Source organism: Myotis nattereri (genome assembly GCF_964212035.1).
Source record: "Myotis nattereri genome assembly, chromosome: 4".
NCBI lineage: Eukaryota > Metazoa > Chordata > Mammalia > Chiroptera > Vespertilionidae > Myotis > Myotis nattereri.
In genome coordinates this window covers 63159806-63182840 of record NC_138079.1, presented here as the reverse complement: position 1 = coordinate 63182840, position 23035 = coordinate 63159806, and the positions used below count along the sequence as shown (strand labels likewise).

Here is a 23035-nt window from a genome sequence, read left to right as displayed (position 1 = left end):
TCCGCCCCTCCCCGAGCGGGCCGCGCGCTCCTGCGGCTCCGAGCCGCGTCGCGGGCGCGCGCGCCGCCGGCGGAGCCGCAGTTAAAATGGTCCGAGCGGGACCCCGCGCTCCCCCCGCCGCCGCAGTGACGGACTGAGCCGGTGGGTCAGGCTCGGACTGGCCGCCCAGCCTGCAGGCTCCGTCTCTCCGTCGCGCCCCCCAGCTCGCGCCCCCCGCTCCCCCGGCCTCCCCGGGCGCAGCATGTAGCCCCGACGGGCGCCGAGGCGGCCCCAGCGGACGCCCACCCCCGCCGCGCGTGTGTGCCCGTGTGAGCGTGTGCGCCGGGGGCGACCCGCCGCGCCCGAGCCCGAGCCAGCGAGCGGCCTGCCCCGCTGCCGGGAGCCCACTCTCCGGGCCTCCCACGCCCCGTCCCGGTCCCCGTCCCCGGGGCCTTCTATATGGGCCACCTTCTCTCGAAGGAGCCGCGTAACCGCCCGAGCCAGAAGAGGCTTCGCTGCTGCAGCTGGTGCCGCCGCCGCCGCCCGCTTCTCAGGCTGCCCCGCCGGACCCCGGCCAAGGCGCCCCCGCAGCCGGCGGCGCCCCGGAGCCGGGACTGCTTCTTCCGCGGGCCCTGCATGCTCTGCTTCATCGTGCACAGCCCCGGCGCGCCCGCCCCCGCCGGCCCAGAGGAGGAGCCGCCGCTGCCGCCGCCGCCGCGGGACGGGGCCTACGCCGCGGCCGCCTCCTCGCAGCACCTGGCGCGGCGCTACGCGGCCCTGGCTGCCGAGGACTGCGCCGCCGTCGCCCGCCGCTTCCTGCTGTCCTCGGCCGCCGCCGCCGCCGCCGCCGCCGCCTCGGCCTCGTCGCCGGCCTCCTGCTGCAAGGAGCTGGGGCTGGCCGCGGCCGCCGCCTGGGAGCAGCAGGGCCGCAGCCTCTTCCTGGCCAGCGTGGGGCCCGTGCGCTTCCTGGGGCCGCCGGTCGCCGTGCAACTCTTCCGGGCGCCGACGCCGCCGCCGCCGCCGGCCGAGCCCCCCACGCCCCCGGAGATGGTGTGCAAGCGGAAGGGGGCCGGGGTGCCCGCCTGCACCCCCTGTAAGCAGCCCCGCTGCGGCGGCGGGGGCTGCGGCGGCGGCGGCGGCGGCGGCGGCGGGGGCCCTGCGGGAGGAGGCGCCTCGCCTCCCCGGCCCCCCGATGCCGGGTGCTGCCAGGGCTCCGAGCCGCCGCCGCCGCCCCTCTGCCCCCCGCCCTCCTCTCCCGCTTCCGAAGGTGCCCCCTCCGAGGCCGGCGGGGACGCTGTCCGAGCTGGGAGCACCGCCCCCTCGCCTGCCCAGCAGCAGCACGAATGCGGCGACACGGACTGTCAGGAGCCCCGCGAAAACCCCTGCGACTGTCATCGGGAGCCGCCCCCCGAAACCCCAGACATCAACCAGCTGCCGCCATCCATCCTGCTCAAGGTGGGTCTGGGCGAATGGCGCGGGGATGCGCGCTCGCCCCCAACGCGGCCCCTCCTCGGGGTTCGCTCTCTCCTCCCTCTAAGCGCTGAGGAGGGGGTTCCCCGACAGACAGGCGCCCAGGGGGAGGTTGGGAAACCGATGGGGAGGATGCTTATGGCCTACTTTTTGAAGTTAGAAAAACTTGGAATCTCCTGAATGTCTTTTAATAGCTCGGGCTTGTGAGGCACAATTCAGGGTTCATCTGTTATTAGATCGCCAGCCCAAGTGGTTTAGAAACTCTTTGTAGGTTTTCTGTGACATGTTTTTTATTAATTGAGCAACTTGCCCTTACTGGGTATAGACTTTATATATTAGAATTCGAAAGTTTTCGAGCTACTTTCAGGTTTGACAGATGCTCATTGATGTCAGTAACAGTTAACTTGTTTTGAACATGTACTATGATCAGGCACTATGCCAGAGCTTTATATGCATAATATCTAACTTAATCTTCCAGTTACCGCTGTGAGGCAGATTTTGTTAATATCATTACTGTATACAAGAAGGAACTGATTTTTCATGCTATGTGCCTACAGTCCAAAGGCAGACGTCTACAAGTGGTTTTGCTCTAGGGAGCTTACAGCCTAGTGGGGTAAGCTGTAACAAAGCTTGAATGACTTGTCCAGGGTCACACGCAGAGTAAGAGGCGTACCAGGAATTTAAGCCTGCTTGACTGGAAAACCCTCTTGTTTATGCTATGCTGTGTTAGCTTCCTACATTTTAACCCGTAACATGAAAGCATACAGGTTTCTGGAGAGTAAGGGGAGATTTTTTTTGTTGTTGTTGGGGAATGGGTGAGTGGAGAAGAGGTGGGTGTCCTGTGGGAGCTTTGTCTCACTTTCGAATACTAACTCAAATTTGCAATTTTGTCATTGCTGTGATAAACTTAATTATGTGATAGAGTTTGTATTATTATTATTAACAAGTTATTTATTCCCTCATTTTCTCTCTTCTCCCCTCCCACCCTTTTCAGGAGCTTAATACATGTAATCTTCCTTTTTCACAGTGGATGATACTTAAGACCAGCCCCAAATAACTTAGATAAAAATTTGGCTACTTTTATTGTTACTGAAGTAACTGACATCAATTGCAATTGTTACTGTCAGGGATATACTTTGTGTGATTAGACTTTTTGCACATTGATAATCCTGTGTTTTTATCTGTTTTGTTTTGATGTTATTGTTCTTGAAAATTATACAGCAAGGGGGGGAGGCATAAGCTTAACTTGTGTCAAAATGTAATGACTTAACTCTTATGGAGGTATATTTGTTGGAGGAGTAATTGCCTCCTTTGTGTGTTCAGGATGTGCATTTTAGAGCAGAGGGAACTTTTTTGTTTGTTTATGGACTTAGACAATTTTTTTTTAATCTGGAATTTTTTTCATTAAGATATTCCGTATGTGTCCTTATCCCCCTATTTTCCCCCACCCCCCTACTCATGCCCTTACTCCCCTGGTGTCTGTGTCTATTGGTTAGGCTTATATGCATGCATACAAGTCCTTTGGTTGATCTCTCCCCTTTACCCCCACCCTCCCCTACCTTCCTTCTGAGGTTTGAAGGTCTGATTGATGCTTCTCTGTCTCTGGATCTGTTTTTGTTCATCAGTTTATGTTGTTCATTATATTCCACAAATGAGTGAGATCATGTGATATTTATCTTTCTCTGACTGGCTTATTTCACTTAGCACAATGCTCTCTAGTTCCATCCATGCTGCTGCAAATGGTAAGAATTCCTTCTTTTTTTACCACAGCGTAGTATTCCATCGTGCAGATGTACCACAGGTTTTTAATCCAATCATCTGCTGATGGGCACTTAGGCTGTTACCAAGTCTTAGCTATGGTGAATTGTGCTGCTGTGAACATAGGGGTGCACATATCCTTTCTGATTGGTGTTTCTAGTTTCTTGGGATATATTCCTAGAAGTGGGATCACTGGGTCAAATGGGAGTTGCATTTTTAGTTTTTTGAGGAAACGCCATACTGTTCTCCACAGTGGCTGCACCAGTCTGCATTCTCACCAGCAGTGCACAAGGGTTCAAGTTCCTTTTTCTCCACATCCTCACACTTTTTATTTGTTGATTTGTTGATGATAGCCATTCTGACAGGTGTGAGATGGTACCTCACTGTTGTTTTGATTTGCATCACTCGGATGATTAGTGACTTTGAGCATGTTTTCATATGTCTCTTGGCCTTCCGTATGTCCTCTTTTGGAAAGTATCTATTTAGGTCCGTTACCCATTTTTTTTTTTTTATTGGGTTATCTTTCTTTTGTCAAGTTGTATGATTAGAGGGAACTTTCTTGAGTCCTTTAAATTGGTGGATGACATAGACAAAGAAAATATCAACAAATATTTGGTTTGGAAGGTTGATTGCTCTCTTGTTATTTGGCAGGTAAGACTGTTTAAAGACAAACGAAATAAAAAACCAGGTATTCCTGCTTTCTATCAAAACTGGTTATTTCATGAGGTAGGGAACATTTTAATACAAAAGAAAGAAGAAATGACATGATCTCATAATAAAGAGAATCCCCATAGGCAAACTTACTCTATATGCTACATTGTTCTTTTTCACGTGGTGTTGTTTTATGGTCCTAGTTGTATTCAGCAACAAGTGAGTTGTACTGTCTGGAATGAATCGAAATCAAGGTTTTTCTGTGTTTATCAGCCCAAATAGAATTTTCAGGGATAAGGCTTTTGGGGGCATAGGCTCTGTTGACATAGATCTTGTTTATTGCTGTGTGCCCTCCCTTAAGTGCAGTGCCTGGCATTTAGTAGCACTCAGTAAATATTTATGAACAAATGAATGACCAAATGTTTAGAAATCTGAGCTGACCCTGGGTGAATATGCCATACCACTAAGATAAGTGTCTAAGAAATGTTTATATCTTGACTTCAGAGTTGTTCTGAGCTACAACAGAGCCATGTGATGTTGAGAGGTTTCTGGCTCTGTGTCTGGTGAGAACTGGAAGTGTTTGGCTTGGAGAAGAGAAGACTTAGGCAGCTATGTCTCTCCCTCCCTCCCTCCCTTTCTCCCTCCCTTTCTTCCTCCCTTTCTTCCTTCCTTCTTTCCTTTTTACGGTATAGGAAGGGTTGTTGCATAGAGGCACAAATCCATCATCTCCATTGGAAACATTCAAGTACGATAGCTGCTAGCCACATGTGGGTATTTAAATTTAAAGTGGTTAAAATTTCCCTAACCGGTTTGGCTCAGTGGATAGAGCGTCGGCCTGCGGACTGAAGGGTCCCAGGTTCGATTCCGGTCAAGGGCATGTACCTTGGTTGCGGGCACATCCCCAGTAGGGAGTGTGCAGGAGGCAGCTGGTCGATGTTTCTCTCTCATCGATGTTTCTAACTCTCTATCCCTCTCCCTTCCTCTCTGTAAAAAATCAATAAAATATATTAAAAACAAAGTGTTTAAAATTAAATAAAATTGAAAATTCAGTTTCTAGGTTACAGTAACCACATCAGTAGTCATGGGTGACTGGCCCCTATTGTGTGGATTGTGCAGATCCAGAACATTCCCCTCATTTTAGAAAGTCCTGGGTAAACCTTCATAGTTTTGTTTGTTTTTTTTCCATAAATGGCATCGAAATGTTCATGTTCTATAGTTTGTTTGTTTATAGTTTGGTTTGGAGGTCTTTTCACATTAGTGAGGATATGGTTTCCTTCATTCTTTTTAACTGTTGCATAGTATCCCATAGTGTTACACTACTGTTGCATAGTATCCCATATGTATTTATTTCTCTAGTATTGGATATTTCTAATTAATTGCTACTGCAGATGATGCTAATGGATTTTTTTTCTATGTACACGTGGTCATATTTTTATAGGGTAGATGTCAAGGAGTGGAATTTCAGGTTTGAAGAATGACTGTATTTGGAAATTTAGAAAGTCCTTTCTAACAATAAGAGCTGTGTAGAAATGAAATTAGTTCTTTCTTGAAATCGTGAGCCTCACTGGAAACCATAATTATGTAACCAGAACAGGAAGAGACCTTTGATAGCATCTGGTCTTTCCTCATGTCTTATGCATGAAGATACAGGCTGGAGAAGTCAAGTGGCTTACTTACCCCAAGACATTTCAGAGAGTGAATGGCAGACCTTGGGCTGGCACCCAGCTTAGTGTTTCCAGCTCCAGAGATCTTTTCAACGTCCTGTGTGGGAGGGCCTGAATAATCTCTCAGAAATTTTATGAAGGAGATTCCTGAATGGGGAGAAGGGGCAGGACAGTGGGGAGAGGGGGAGCTTACACCAGAGGACTGACTTCTAAGTCATCATGAGTCAGAGACTAATTTAAAATTGGGTCTGTAGGGTTGAATTGTGGTCTTTAATATAAGAATTTGAGAAGCAGGAACTAGGTCTTCAAAGGTCAACAGTGAGAGTAGCATTGTTTTTAAGCACTTAAGTCTGTTACATTTGCTCATTGAGTGGTTAATGGATTGTTTTGGATCAAATAAGCTAGCTTCGATCTTTGCTACCTGTTGCCTTTATAATTTAAGTAATCCTGCCTACTAATACCACAATTAGATATTTATATGGTAGAACCATTATGCAACAATTTTACCAAATGATAGCAGTGGAATATATTTCTTTATAATTACTGTTTGAGTAACTGGTTATGTTGTGGTCTATATTTACATTTGGAGACTTTGTGTGCTGTGCTTAGATATCTTGTTCTCTGCCAGCAGACCTGTTTCTTTCCAAAGAAAACCAGGTGAGAGATCCAAAATCCACCAGCACCATTAGGAAGTCGCCTCACCATGCATGCACCCTTGATAATGTGTCAGTAGGTGCTAAGTCGTTTATTTTTACAGCTTTATTACCACCAGGTTGCTTTAGTGTTTAAGGAAAAGTTTCATAAGATAAATGGGCTTTGGAAGAAAGCTTACATACCTGATCTATTTTTTCCCTCCAGGTATGGTAACAAGGATGAAAGCAATGCAAATAGGAGTCAAAGAAAAAAAAAATACTACTTTTTAAACTTTGAATGTAGATTACTAGTGGGTAACAGTAAATTACCTGTAGCATTTCCTGAATGCTTGCTTTAAGGCTCCAGTACCAAATAACCTCTAGTCTAGACGGTATGTCTCTGGCGTTCTAGGAATGGTTTTAGTCAGCACTGAAATGGAGTGTCCTGAGGTAGTCAGATTTAAGATTTTTCTTTGCTGAAGAATGCAGAGCAATCTTGATGAACTTAATCAGGCTACCAAAAGGTGTGATTTGTTTTCATTTTAAGAAGTCTGTAAATTTTGCCTTATACTGAGTAGCTGTCAAGGGGATAACCTTGAGTAGTTCTTTGCCAATTTGGAGTATCAGGTTGTATAAATGATAAGAAATGTAAGGGAAGATAAGTGAAGGCAAATATAGAACCATTTAATATTAACATAAGAGTTACTTGACTTTGGCTAAATATCCTATTTTAGTCTTGCCCAAGTCTTGGCCAGTTTGGAGCCCAAGTGGTATTGTAAGGTCGTACAATGGGCATATAATGGAAGCTCTGCCACTGAGAGGGTCTTGGAGCATCAGTACCCAGTAGTAATGAGTGCATTTGGCGTACACATCTTTGCTTCTAAATCCCTTTCTCCAATAAAAGGAATCAGTGCTCCATAGAGAAATGGCAGTTTTAGAGCTAGGACAAGGAAAGTACAAGATGGGCCTAGGCCAGTGCTGGCGAACCTTTTGAGCTCGGCGTGTCAGCATCTTGAAAAACCCTAACTTAACTCTGGTGCCGTGTCATATAAAGAAATTTTTTGATATTTGCAACCATAGTGAAACAAAGATTTATATTTTTGATATTTATTTTATATATTTAAATGCCATTTAACAAAGAAAAATCAACCAAAAAAATGAGTTCATGTGTCACCTCTGACACGCGTGTCATAGGTTCACCATCACTGCCCTAGGCCATGGTCGGCAAACTGCGGCTCGCGAGCCACATGTGACTTTTTTGGCCCCTTGAGTGTGGCTCTTCCACAAAATACCACGTGCGGGCGCATGTACAGTGCAATTGAAACTTCGTGGCCCATGTGCAGAAGTCGGTTTTCGGCCTGGGTGAGTCTATTTTGAGGAAGTACTGTTGATATTTGGCTCTCTCTTTTGACTAATGAGTTTGCCGACCACTGGAGAGTATTTTGTGCCAGGACACAAGGAAGTCCTCAAAGAATGATGGACATATGTCAAAAGGATACATTATTTCATTGTATCTCCTCCCCCCACCGAAAGTCTTTAGTGACTGGGTTTAGAATAATACTTATTCTTATTTAAATTTCATAATATCTGACTTTGTGGGTTCAATCCCGATCGGGGTACATACAGGAGGCAACTGATCTACTACCTCTCTCTCTCCCTTCCTCGCTCCCTCCCCTTTCTTCTCTCTCTAAAATAAAAAAGAATTTCTAAAAAAAAAAATGGCATCATACAACATGTAGTCTGGAATATTGTGTTGCACCTTTAATACCTATCTCTTACAATACCCAGCATAGTCAATGTAAAATAGCTACAGGCAGTGGATATGTCTCTCTCACATTGATGTTTCTCCCTCTCCTCCCTCCCACCCTCTTTTCCACTCCCTCTAAAAATCAATGGAAAAAATATTTTCAGGTGAGGATAAATAAAAAGAAAAAAGAAAAAGAAAACTACTCCACTTTACTTCTTTTCAAATATTTATATAATTTGTATACAGCCCGCCTGCTCATAAACCTTAACTCCTTTTTGCAGTAATATCTTATAGCAGATATGATTTCTGCATCAAGATATGAAATGGTCCAAAGTAGGTATTGGTTTTGTTGATTTTTAAGTACTATAAGATTCTACGGGATAGGCATGACCAAGTGTTAAGCAACAATGTGTTTTGGAAGTTGTTTCAGTCTGAAATAAACTTCTGATATCTTATACTAATGTCTCACTCAAAAATGGAATCTTTCAAAAGGTACAAACTTCCAGTTATAAAATAAATAAGTCATAGGAAAATAATATACAGCATGGTAGCTATAGTTAATAAGGTTGTATTGCATATCTGAAAGTTGCTAAGAGAAATCTTAAAAGTTCTTACAAGAAAAAAAAAGAGAATTTTCTAACTAGGTATGGTGATGGATGGTAACTAGACTTAATTGTGGTGATCATTTTGTAATGTACACAAATACTGAATCATTATGTTATACCTGAAACTAATATAATGTTATATGTCACTTATACCTCAATAAAAAATAAAGAAAAGAAAAATCATGCCCCCTACCCCAAGAATCTTTCACGGTTTAGAAATATATGAATATCAGCCTGGTAGTGATTAATTCAGGTTATATCAATAATATGACATACATTTTCTGATAATGAATAGCTTAGTTATGTTGTCCAGATCTGCCACTTAAGATCAAGAATATTAAGTTTGGCCCTGGCCTGTGCGGTGCAGTGGTTGGGCATCATCCCATACACTGAAAGGTTACTGGTTCAATTCCCAGTCAGGGCACCTGTCCCGGTTGCAAGCTTGTTCCCTGGTAGGGGGTGTGCAGGAGGCAGCCTATCAATGGTTTGCTCTCACATTCATGTTTCTCTCTCTCACTAAATATCAATACAAATATCTTTAAAATAAAAAAAGAACATTAAGTTTGTTTTCAATCCAGGTCATGACTACAAGTCACTGCTGATTCCCAGTATCCATTCCCCTTATATTCTTTTTAGTAACAGAATCCAAGCCAGGCACGTGACCACTTAATTAGGCACATTTCCTAGCCCCTCGTGGATAGGTGTGGCTGTGTGACTAAATATTAGGTTTGAGGCCGTGCGTGGAAGCAATGTGTACAGCTTTCAAGCCATACCATTCAAGGCAGCTGCTTGTCCTTGGGTTTCTTTTCCTTTTTCCAAGGGTAAACTAAGAGTAAGCCGTCTTTCACACTGTGAAAGCTGTGAGGGCAGTGATGGAAAAGCCAAAGATTTCAGATGATAGATCCTGGATTTTCTACATCCTTAATGGAGTTTGGACTTCTGTCATGTTCACGTTGCTGATGGGCCTCTGTCAAAGGAAGCCATTTCCTGGCTTGATGTACGTGCCATCCAGTTTTTCAGTGCCCTCCCTCACCCCCACTCCCCTTGGAGTTTTCTTTATTCTTCAAACATGTTGTTCTGGGTCAGTCCTTTACAGACCTGGGTTCTTTTTTTCTTCAAAATGACCTTTGAAATGCTTTTTCTTGAATCTCATATTACCAAAGATAACTCAGAACTGCCTTTGACTATATAATCTTTAAGCCAATGAACAAATTTTATGTCTTAGTGCCTCCCACAGAAATGTAGGGACATGTGCACAGATGTTTGTTACGAAGATAGTTTGGGGACGACTGGTAATTTTCTGAGGAGTTAGGATATGGGTGCATTTTAATGACAAAAGCAGGAATCTTTTTTTTTAATTAGTATATTTTTATTGATTTCAGAGAGGAAGGGAGAGGGAGAGAGAGAAACATCAATGATGAGAAAGAATCATTGGTCAGTTGCTTCCTGCATGCTCCACACTGGGGATCGAGCCCACAATCCAGGCATGTGCCCTGACCGGGAATGGAACTGTGACCTCCTGGTTCACAGATCAAAGTTCAACCACTGAGCCACTATGACTGGGTGAAAGCAGGAATCTTTAAGCATGCTATCTATATCTGTGCAACATACTATGTCAGGACTTAGCAGTTTAAAACCACAAACATTTATTATTTTACATTTTGTGTGGTTTTGTAATTCCCATGTGGCTTAGCTGGGTCCTTAGTATTCTGTCTTTTTACTTTTATCCATCTTTGGTATTGGTTTTATCTTTCCTTTACCTACTTAGTGAATTTCCTTTCACTTGGATGCAGAAGACTCATCTAGATCCACCCAGATTTAGTCAATTACTTGTGGTTTATAACAATCATCTCACTTTTACATGAGAGAAAACCGTTTCAAGACGGTACTGTCCAAAGTGAGACATATTTTAAATAAGGTGCTTCTTTGTTATACTGACCATGGTCCACATATTTTCTATTTGTTAAGGGAAAAATTAGCCCTTTAAATCCATGTAGTGATTTAATTGTACACAGATGATGTAGTCTCCTTAAGTCCCAGTTTTCTCATGTGTAAAATGAGGAGGGTGAGCATAAAAATATCGATAAGAGAGGAACTTCCAGCTATGGATGCATGAAGAGTTTGGTGACTCCTCTTTATGAAAAAAACAAACTGGATAAAATTGCCCTAAATTATCTGGGCTTTGGAAATTGACCAAAGGCAGACAACATATTCTTTTTCTTAGGGAAACTACTAGAGCTTCAGGTGAGAATAGGGGAAGTCTACATTCTTGAATGAAGCCCCTTCTGTAGCCCTCTGCCCCAGTACTTTTGGCAAAAACCAGAGTTTGGAAAACCAGCAGCTTTGATGCCAGAGAGGCTAAGTCATTTTGGGGCAGTGAGTAAACCTGTATTTGTCAACTAAAAGTGATGAACTTGGTGGAAAACAAACAGGGAAAATCCACATATTTGTAAGACTCAGGTTTTGGTGCCAGTGGGATGAGTGGGGGATCAGCTAGGAACTTAACAGGCAGACCTTGGAAATAAGACAACCATGGGAGGATAAGCTCTCCATTTTTATTTCGGGCTTGCTGTGAAACTATTGACATTGCATGAGGATCTGGGCGTGGCTAGCAGAAAGCAAGGGCCAAAGCCGACTTGAAAATGGCTAAGCCTGAATGTGCTCTTTCCAATCCACACGGAGATTATGGTTCTCCACAAATACACTGTGTTTCAGTTGCCTGGGGTATTCAGTACAGTAACATGCAGTACAGGTTGGTAGTCTTGGAGCAGCAGGCTATACCATGTAGGCTAGGTGCGCAGTAGGTTATTATACTATCCAGGTTTGTGTAAGTGTGCTCTATGGTATTTACACGGCAAAATCACCTAGTGACACATTTCTCAGAATATATTCCTGTTAAGTGATTTATGACTGTGTTTAGTTACGTTCTTAGCATTTGCCCTGAGGTTTATAATTAACAGCATAATTTATAACAATCTCATTTTGAGTAATATTGTACTGTTTGGTCTGAAGCCTATTGATGGGAGTGTCCTTGGTCAGAAATGCCTACAGTGCTTGCGCAGGCACACCTCTGTCCTAGCACGCTCGAGGCATTCCTCCAGCAGGGCCTTATTTACGTTTGGGACTGCTCTTTCGGTTCTTAATTATGATTGCAGGATACGCTTCATCAAGGAACCATCGGGGAACTTTGAGGGACATGATTTACTACTTGCAGATTCTGGAGGGCAATAGGGTACACTCAGGGTCCACATAGTCAGGTCATAGTTTGAGAATGTGGACTTGGGGCTCTGCCTTCAGTAAGGTTCAAGGGTGGGGAGTCTAGGGTTTTGCGGGTTTACTTCAATGGGTGAACTTAAAGCACAAGAGCAGGAATTCGGGCAGGAATTAGAGCAGGAAAGGAGAAATGAGGCCACTCAAGTGGTCCGTCAGTCTAGGTTACCCAGGCCTTTCTGAAGGTCAGACCTTCTTGGGTGGTGGTGACCTAGTTCCTTATCTGGTTGTTTTGCTAGTAGCTATGTCATATAACTAACAATATGCTTATTCAAGATTGATGTCTTTTGAAATAGATGTCTTGGCAATTAAAAGCCTGATGTCAGGCATTTATACTACAAATACCAATTTAGTGTTAAATGGTATATAAAAACGTTTCTATGTTTATGCTGTTATATGTTTTGTGTCCATACAATTAACATAGATTTATAATTATTATTTTATGTAGTTGTCTTTTCAATCATTTAGTATTGGAGTAAAAGCCAAAAATACATTAATACTGAATTTTATATTTGCCAGCATAAATACTTAGCTTTATGGGTGTTCTTTATTTTTTTGGGTGTGCTTACAAGCCACTGTGCTTTTAAGTGCTCTTTCATTTCAGTCTGAAGGATTCCCTTTATCATTTCTTGTAGGTGATAAAATCCCTCAATGTTCATTTATCTGGAAATAATCTTAATTTTGTCTTCATCTTTGAAGGATAATTTTGCTAGATATAGAATTCCTGGTTTAGAGTTTTTCTTTTAGCGCTTTAAGTATGTTATCCCATTGCCTGCTGGCTTACATTGTTTCTGATGAGAAATCATATGTTAATCTGATTGAAAATCTTTTGTATGTAATGAATTGTTTTTCTCTTGCTGCTTTCAGGGTTTTCTCTTTGTCTTCTGACAATTTGATTATAATGTGTCTTAGTGTAGACCTCTTTGAGTTAATCTTATTGTGATTCACTGAGTTTATGAATGTCTAGATTTATCAGATTTGCCAGGGATCAGAAATGTTATGTTTAGACTGAAAGTTCTATCTTATTTTCCTTGGCCTGTGATTCCATTGTTACCTCAGTTTTCAAAGACATTGCTGTGCTACTTTGGGTTTCTTCTACATATGTGTAGCTTTGTGGTTAACTCAGGTTTTTTTGTCATTTCTTTCACTGAATTAGGGGTGCTCTTTCCAGATCTCTCCTTTGATCATTCTGTCACACTCTTTGACCTAGTGGTCTCTTTTCCTGGTTCTCTAGATAGAAAGATGGAGTTTCCCTCAGAGTTATATCGTGTTATATGCCTGTGCTGCTATATATATTTGTAGAACTTGGGCTGTTTACATGATGAAGCGGTAAGAAAAAGGTAATGGAGGTTCCTTTCACACTCTTTGGTCTACAGAGTTTTTTCCTGGTGCTTCTGGCAAAAACATGGGCTGACAGAATTTTAGGTGCCTGCATAGCTGCCACATTGCAGCTCTGTGACTGAGGCTGAATTTGGGACATGGCCAGTAGAGAGAATAGGGAAAAGTGAAAGAAAACCCCGAATGGGGACTCTTCCCACATTCTCTGTTTCACAGAAGTCCTCCCTCTGTCCAGAGAGATGGTTTTCTCTCTGTTTTCATTAGTTATGCCTGTCATGTAGTTCTGTACAGGGGCCATCCTCAGTTCCACACTGGTAGAGAAAAGGAAAAATAACATAGGAAACTCGTTCCTGTTATTGGTCATTCTTTAAGTTTGGCTCACCTCCCCAATCCATATGTTATTAATCTTTTGGAGTCTCGAGGTAATTGCTTTTGCTATGTTGTCCAGTGGTTTTAGTTGTCATGAATGGGGGTAAGGGGCTGTAGTGGGCTTAACTACATCTCTGCCAATGATTCTAAAGCCTATTTCCACTTAACCCTTGGAGGACAAAAAATAGTTGTGAAGGAACAGCAGTTGGCAGTTGTCCCAATGCTCAAGATTTAAACATAGTAGAGATTCTGGCTTAGATTTCTGTACCATTTGACTGTATAGAGGTATCATTTTAGGTCAAAGTTAAGAATCATACTATTCACTCTGTTCCAGATGCTGTTCCAAAAACTTTGTTTACTCCTTTAGTCCTCACAATAACTCCATCAGGTAAAAACTATATTATTCCCATTTTATAGATAAGGAGCTTACGATACAGAGAAGTTAAGGTAATTTGCCTAAGATTATATGGATAATAAATGGTAAAGCCATAATTCAAACCAGATAAAACAATATAGTGTAGAGCACATGTTCTTATTAAAATTTTCAAATTTTAATTTAATATTATGGAAATCTTCATGTACAGACCTAAGTAGAAAATAATGAACTCCCCATGTATCATTCCACTAATTTCAATAGTTTTTCAATATTCTGCCTTTTTTAGTTTATTTATCTTTTGCCATTTTTTAATAAAGTATCTGAAAGCAAATTTTATATATCATTTCACCATAAACACTAAAGTTTGTATCTAAAATGGATAATAACTTTAAAAAATAATATAACCACAGTGATACTATAACCACAATAATATTATAACAACCTAAAAAGTTAGAAATAATTTTTCTTAAATCATTTACTATCTCTTTTATGTTCAGTTTTATCCGACTGTCTCTGAAGTATCTTACAGTTGGTTCAATTCGGGATCTCAGTATGGTCCACAATTATACTTGTGATAATGTCTCTTAATTTTAACAAATCAATATTGGTCCTAATCCTGACCATTGAAAAATAATTTTTACTTTTAAAACTCTTTTAAAAATAAGCATTTAATTTTGGAATAATTTTAGGCAGAAAAGTTACAAAGATAGTACAGACTCCTCTTAATATTCCTCACGCACTTTCAGTTTCCCCTAAATTAATTATCTTACATTACTACGATACCTTTGCCGAAGTGTGAGATCAGCATTGGTCTCACATCATGTTTTTGTGCTTTAACGTAAATGGCTTTTTTCCAGTTCACGATGGCTTTAGTTGTCATTCGTCTTTATTCTCCTCTTGTCTTTGATACTTTCTCAGCCTTCCTTTGTTTTTCGTGATCTTGATTTTTTGAGGAGTCATCACATATTTTGTAGGATGTTCTATATTTGGTATAAGTGATAGTTTTCTTGGGATTAATTGGGTTTATGAAATTCTGGAAAAAATATCGTCAAGGTAAAAATTTCCTTTTTATGACATTAAAAAAAACATATAAAAAGTTTACCTGGTTCTAAGGTCAAAACTGTAAAACAGGTATCTTCAGAGTAGTCTCCCTTTCATCTCTTTCTCTTTTCTAACCTTTTCTCCCTTCCCTTAAAGATGAGTATTTTTAAAATTAATTTTTGGCCTATCCTTTTAATTTTTTTAAATATTGGCAAACACACGCACACACACGTACACATGCACACATGCGTACACACATGCATGCACGTATCCCCCTGCTCTCCTTTGTTCCTTTTCTTACATGAAAGGTAATGTTGGTCCATGTTTTTTACTCCCACACCATGTTTTTCTCTTTAGGACAGTCTCTAACAATGACTCTTCTAATAATGGCTACTTGTATTCAACATGTTTTTGTGCTTTAAAGTTAGTTTTTTTTAAAAGCCTTTGAAATGTTTAAGCACATGTGTGGCTTCTTTTCTATTCACAGATATTTTCCAGTTTATCCCTGGATGAACGTTGCCTTTCTGCCTCGTTGGTTTGCAAGTACTGGCGTGACCTCTGTTTAGATTTCCAGTTTTGGAAGCAGCTGGATCTTAGTAGCCGTCAGCAGGTATATGTAGACTCATTCTCAGAAACGCTCAATCTGATTTATTAAAACACTTTATTCCTCTTCAGAAATTACTTCTTTCATCTTGTAGTTTCTCAAGATAATTCAAATGACTATAATCTGTAATTCTGTGCTTTAGTATTTTTGTGTGTGAATTTAAGTTAAAACTAGGTTCTTATGGTCAAGAAGATAATTTCTAGTTTGCATTGGTAATTTTGGGTTGCTTCTTAATCCTCTTTGTTTTATTCCTGTTCATTTTCATTTTTCATTACCCTTTTAAAACAAACTTTTCTCTTTTTGGAAGGGTCATATCATGAATATCAGTTTAATAGTAGAAAATGATGGCAAACATTTATATAGTACTGCCGATGTGCCATATACTGTTCTATTGGCTTTCACATATTAATTCATTTTATCTTCTCAATAACCTTATGAGTTGCACTATTATTATCCCTATTAATATATTATTATTACAATATTAATAATACTAACCATATACTGTTATTATAGATGAAGTAATAGAAGCAGAATGGGCTATGATAACTTCTTTGTTTTAATTTTACTTAGGAAGAATTTTCTAATCCTCCTCATTGCCTGGCTGCCCAAAATGTTTATATGCTAGCATACATTAAGAAAAAAACAAGTTAATAGTACTTACTGCAAACCATTTTCAATTCTTCCTTTAAACTTGTTTGCCAATACTCGACATTGGAAATATATAAAAATATCCAATAAGAATAGGATTTTTTTAGAGTACTAAAATTGCTCTAAATCCTTCTATGATATTGTTAGTAGTGGTGTGCTGGTAAATATGTAACAACTGGCTTTTGAAAACGAATGAACAAATAAAAAGCCCTTATTTGTAATATTTGCCATTTTCTGTGGTATGAATACTCCTACTGTAGTTAATTTCAAGCTACCAATGTGATGTCACTGCATGTAGTGATGTCATTGATTTGGAAAGAAGTGCATATTATACATCTTGTGAGTTGGAATAAGCCAACTCCAACATGAACACTATCACTCAAGAAATTCCAAGGTTTTAGGAGGTCTGTTCAAGGACCCAGAGACAAAAGCCAAATATGCTTTTTATTATATCATAGTTCTTGTTATCCTTTAATATTAAGTAGAAAGATTTTCTTTCAGTTGTGGTTTTCGTGCAATAATCTAGTTATATTGTTTATTGGGGGAAATTTAATAAAACAATAGAAAATAAGTTTCTACATTTAGCAGAAGTTTAAATTTATTGCTTTTTTTTCTCTCACAGGTCACTGATGAATTATTGGAAAAAATTGCATCAAGGAGTCAAAATATAATTGAAATCAACATTTCTGATTGTCGCAGTATGTCTGATACTGGCGTATGTGTTCTAGCATTTAAGTGTCCTGGACTTCTTAGGTATACAGCCTACAGGTGTAAACAGCTTTCTGACACCTCCATTATTGCGGTTGCCTCTCACTGCCCTTTACTTCAGAAAGTTCATGTGGGCAACCAGGACAAACTAACTGATGAAGGACTCAAACAGGTAAATTTTGGCATCTCAACTCAAAATGTCTTCTTGTTGCAGCACTTTAAAAGATTGTTGTGTTAAAAATAATTCCAAAAGACTAAAAGAAGTCATTTTTTTTATATATATATACATACATGATTATTTGTTTGGATTTGTGTGCAGTTGTTATAATTGATAAATTAACGTGCTTGTGTTTTGGAGTGAGTACCTGAACTTCTGTAACCAACCATTTTATTAATTTATTTATTTTGTTACTTAATTTTTTTTACCAAATTTTGCTTTAGGTAACAATAGTATGCAGTTTGGGTTAGCATGGAGCTTTAAAAATTAACCTTTAACTTTTATGTTACTAAATAACATGCTTATATGCTTTGCAATACCTGTTTTAAGGTATAAATGAAGTAGAAAATGAAGTAGGGAGTAGAAAATGAAAAAAAAGGTGGTAATTATCCATATTTATTAGCTTAATAATTGGATTAGAAATAGTATCATAATATATTTTATGTTTGATCCACTCCCTTTGGCAATGGTATTTAAGGTTTCTTGTCAATGAATATTGAATAGATTCTATGTGGCAAACCCTGAATTTGTGAAAATTTTGAATATTTGGTAGTGTTCCTACTACTGTACTAGGTACTTTTTGTATTTTTACATTTAGCTCTTGCAATAACTTTGCAAAATAGTTGATATTAAACTCATTTTGTAAAGGAAGAAATTAGGGCATAGAGAGATATATGAGTTTGCCTAATGTTTAGCAAGTGGTTGAGCTGAGAATTAGCCTGGATTCTCCAAAGCCACTATTGTCTTTCCACATTTCCAGCCAGTAGACTGTACTCTTCTAGACTTCGAATAAGGCAGAGGCCATGCACATTACAACTCTCCCTACAGTACCCTAGACCAACATTTGTTGAAAGAATTCATTAATAATTCTATTTAAGAACTGTTAAGAATAATGTTTAAATTTAGAATTGGGATGCACTTCCCAATAAAAACGAGTGTCAGTAAAGTCCTAGGTTTAAATCTGATCTGAGATGAAGTTAGAAATAAAAATGAAGATCCCTAAATTTAAAGACTACATATGAATTAATTGACAATTTTGAGACTAAGTAAATATTTCCTAGAATGTGAGGTATTTTGGAACCCATTAATTTATGATAGATTAGATGTTTGCTTCAGATTTGCATGGTGTCTGAATGATGAATTAGTTATATATAAGGTAATAATCTAATAGAAGTAGTAAAACAATCTGAATATTTTTCATTCTGAAGTAATTCTCTTAAGTGACTGCCTTACATTAAGTAATTACATAGTAACCTTATTGCAGTGTGGAGAGTAATAATTTCCTATGCTTAAGACTGTGCAATAGCAAGGGTCTCCTATTTTAGCCTCATTCTTCTGATGAAATGCTATTGTGGTATAGTAGAAAGAAAATGCCTTTTCTATATACACTGAGTGGCCAGATTATTATGACCACCTGACGTTTGTAGGCAAATTAGCTATAATTTCGCGCTGAAGTTGCTAGAGGGCCAGATCATTATAAATAGAAAAGCAGGTTGTTTACCACGACAGTAGAAGTGAGCTTTTTCTGAAGATATGGGTAAACAACGCCATTTAGCAGCCTTTAAACGTGGGACACACACACACACACACACACACACACACACACACAGAGTGGCCAGATTATTATGACCACCCCATCAGTACTTCGTTGGGCCACCTTTTGCCTTCAATGTTGTGGCGATTCTTCTTAGCATTGACTCCACGAGATGTTGAAAGGTGATGCGAGGAATCTGACACCATGCCTGGTGAATAGCACTGTCCAGTTCTGTGAGATTTGATGGTTGTGGAGTCAGCCGCCTAATGGCTTTTTTAACTGCGTCCCACAAATGCTCAATTGAATTGAGATCTGGTGATTACGGGGGCCACCTAAGCAAGGTAAAGTCTTCCTCATGTTCCTGAAACCACTCCTGCACAATACAAGCACCGTGGCATGGCGCATTGTCTTGTTGGAAGAAGCCATCTCCATTGGGATACGCCATCAACATGATAGGATGAACTTGAACAGCAATGATACTTAGGGCCCAAATCATGCCAGGAAAACATGCCCCAAACCATAACACTGCCCCCACCACCATGAAGGGTTGTACTCATGCATGTGGGGCACATGCTTTCATGCTCTTTCCGCCAAATTCTCACTCTGCCATCTCCATGACGCAACTGGAAACGTGATTCATCGGACCACATGACTTTTTTCCAATGCTCGACTGTCCAATCCTTATGTTCCTGTGCGAATTGGAGACGTTTTATCTTGGTAACTGCAGACAGCAAAGGTGTTCAAACAGGCCTTCGGCTTCCGTATCCCATACGATGCAGTGTACGGCTAATTTGCCTACAAACGTCAGGTGGTCATAATAATCTGGCCACCCAGTGTGTGTGTGTGTGTATCCCACGTTCAAAGGCTGTTAAATTGCGTTGTTTACCCATATCTTCAGAAAAAAATCACTTCTACTGTTGTGGTAAACAACCTGCTTCCCTATTTATAATGGTCTGGCCCTCTAGCAACTTATAGCTAAAGGGCTATAGTGCGAAATTATAGCTAATTTGCCTATAAACGTCAGGTGGTCATCATAATCTGGCCACTCAGTGTATATAATAGAAATAAAAGTTTTATGAAGCAGTATGTAGCTTTATGTACAGTTCACATTGATATTTTCTATTCTGTACTACAGGGTGGGCAAAAGTAGGTTTATAGTAACATTGTGACATTCTTTTGAGTTAATAAAGCTATTGTAATAATCATAACCTGCATGTACTTTTTTAAAATATATTTTTATCGATTTCAGAGAGAAAGGAAGAGTGAGAGAGAGACAGGGACATCAGTGATGAGAGAGAATCACTCTGGCTGCCTCCTGCACACCCCACACCGGGGATTGAGCCTGCAACCTGGGCATGTGCCCTTACTGGGAATTGAACCATTAACTCCAGGTTCATTGGTCAACACTCAACTACTGAGCCACACTGGCTGGGCCTGCATGTCTTTTTTTCCATACAAATAACTATAAACTTACTTTTGTCTACTTCTGTATTATTTTAAATAAATATTGGCCTTGATCCACTTAGGAAATTAATTTCATGATCCAGTGATATTTGCTAAGTTCTGCCGTGGAAGTGTATTATAGTTTTAGTGAATTAGCAACTTAAAATATATATAATAAATAAGAGGCCTAGAATAAGCTATTTATAATTTATGAATTTTCTTGGGATTATTATTTTTTTACTTATAAACATAGCAAATTATTGAATTGTTTCTACAGATCAAGTTGCAAGGTGTTTTTTTTTTCTCCCCTGTTAGTAAACACTGACAAATGTTTTAGAATGCAATGCATATACTTTATTGATAATGTTTTACTGTGTATTTCTATCATAAGTATAATTTTGATGGACTTTAGCGAATACCTTGTGAAAGTGTTTTTTTTTTTTTTTTTTTTTAGTTCTGTTTACAAAAGCAGTTACATAAAGTATTTCTATTTGGAGTTCTTGGGGATCTAAAATTTAATATTTTAATAATTGCATTTTACTTAATAATATTTCTCAAACTTATGATGAAACACCTAAAAGTCAGGCTGTTTTTGGCTGAATACTGTGTTTTGTTTTGTTTTAAATACCACCGTGAATATTGGTATTTTTTTTTTATTAATGTAATTAAATTTTTTTGGTTTGGTTTTGTTTTTATATTTTATTGAGTTTTTACAGAGAGGAAAGGAGAGAGATAGAGAGTTAGAAACATCGATGAGAGAGAAACATCGACCAGCTGCCTCCTGCACACTCCCCACTGGGGATGTGCCCGCAACCAAGGTACATGCCCTTGACCGGAATTGAACCTGGGACCCTTCAGTCCGCAAGCCAACGCTCTATCCACTGAGCCAAACCGGTCTCGGCGGTATTTTTCTTTTTATAAGAATAACTGCTAATAATTGTACCAATGGAATGTATTTCTATCATGCTCATCTCATAAAACTACAATCACATATTATGGGGAAGAAAGAGCTAGTTAATTAAAAATAATAGGCTGTTTCAGGTATTTTAGTATTATTTTACCATCTGGCCCTTGCCAGAAAACAAGAGATAGCAGTAGCCAAAGTATTCAAATAAATCTAAGAAATTGTATCCTTTAAGTTAATATTTTATGTGACTCTGTATTTTATTTTAGCAGTATAACATCTCAATCCAATTCATGGATCTCTGTAGAAATTTCTAGAAATAGTGTCTATAGGCATCTTTTCAAATTAAAAAGGCACAAAAATAAGTGTTGCATTGATAAATTTCAGTCTTGCTACATTACAAGATTTTAAGTCTTTAAAAATAAAAATACAGAGTGATATCAGGAAAATGGCAGAGTGGGCAGCTCCAAAACCACATTTCTCCACAGAAACATGAAGAAACAAGCAGAAACTGTTAGAACCAACTTTGCCAGCACTCTGGAAAACTAACAGTGCTTTGTAGCAAACAAGTGAATGCTTAACCAAGAAAAGGGCACTGACAGTGGTGGGAAAGCTTTGTGGCGTTTTGACTTATCAGTGCTCCACACCTTCCCCAGCTTGGCAGCAGGTTTGAAGACAGCAGCTCACGTACCCAGTATGGGACTGAGGTTCCTAATTCCAGAGGGAGACGAATGACTCTATTTGTGTTTTCTAAGCTGCCTGGAGCTTCTTGAGGAACTGATGCATGGTGCTCAGATCTGTTTCACCCAATTCAGAATTTATTCATGGTGGAAAAACAGTAGCCATTGATTGAAACCATTGTGAGACAAATGAAAAAAACAAAACAAAAACAAAACCCTTCAGATGCTTGGGACAACAGATTATGGCTGATTTATGCAGTAGATCACCTATGTTCTGAGAGGAAAAGCCAGGGAGAGAATTCCTTTGGGAAATTAGGGCAATCAGAGATGCCAGTATATATATGGGGGCATTTAGAAAGCCATAGGAATATATGTTCTAGGGCAGAACTAATGCTTGGGAAAGACTTGGGAAGACATGGAACTGCCTTGGAAGTGAAGACCAATGCAGTGTTGTAAACGGCATTGCTGAGTGTTGAAGGAGGACCCCAACACAGAACCTGTCTGTAAGGACTAGGGGAAGTATTTTTTTGGGGTGTGTGTATATTTTAAATTTTATCTGGTGTTGTGTTTAAGCTCTTGGCATTCAAGAAAATATTTGTCAGAACACTGGTAGAGCCCTGGCTGGTGTTTCTCAGTGGTTAGAGCATTGGCCTGTGCATTGAATGGCTGTGGGTTCAATTCCCAGTCAAGGGCATGTACCAGGGATTGAACCCACAATTGAGGTATGTGTCCTGAGCAGGAATCAAACCCACAACCTTTTGGTGTATGGGATGATGCTTGACCAATTGAGCCATCCAGCCAGGGCAGTGTTTTGATTTAAAAAAAATATTTATTTGATGAGAGGGAGAGAGAGAGAGAGAGAGAGAGAGAGAGAGAAAGAAATATTGACTTACTCACTTATTTATACATTCATTTGTTGTTTCTTGTATCTGTCCTCAGTGGAGATCAAACCAACAACCTTGGCATGTTGGGATGACACTCTAACCAAATGGGCTACTTGACAAGGGCTGGGCTGGCTTCTTTTTAAAAAATAGGTTTTTATTAATTTGAGAGAGAGAGAGAGAGAGAGAGAGAGAGAGAGAGAGAGAGAGAGAGAGAGAGAGAGAGAAACATTGATGAGAGAGAAACATCAACATTGATCGGCTGTCTCCTGCACACCCCCTGCTGGGGATAGAGCTGGAAACCTGGGCATGTGCCCTGACTGGTAATTGAACTGGCGACTTCTCAATGCCTGGGTTGTTGCTCAACCACTGAGCCACATTGGCCGGGCTGGGCTGGCTTCTTTTAAGTAAAGTGGCTACCAACACCCACTTCATTAAATACTTTCCTTCTGGGTTGACTGGTGGGTGCCCTTGACACATAGTTGTTCTTGAGTTAGAGGAGGCCTCTGATTTGTA

The 23035-nt window shown here is 40.2% G+C and overlaps 1 protein-coding gene across 1 annotated transcript in view; it reads left to right on the top strand.

The window, feature by feature from the left end:
* Window positions 1–438: 438 nt before the first annotated feature.
* FBXL17 (F-box and leucine rich repeat protein 17) overlaps window positions 439–23035 on the top strand; it is a gene marked incomplete at its 5' end in the record, with an annotated part of 453231 nt that continues 430634 nt past the window's right edge. The window contains 3 exons of the mRNA XM_081090051.1: window positions 439–1434; window positions 15388–15510; window positions 16775–17032. Of these exons, the coding sequence (XP_080946177.1) occupies window positions 439–1434; window positions 15388–15510; window positions 16775–17032 (1377 nt within the window). The remainder of the gene's footprint in view (window positions 1435–15387; window positions 15511–16774; window positions 17033–23035) is intronic.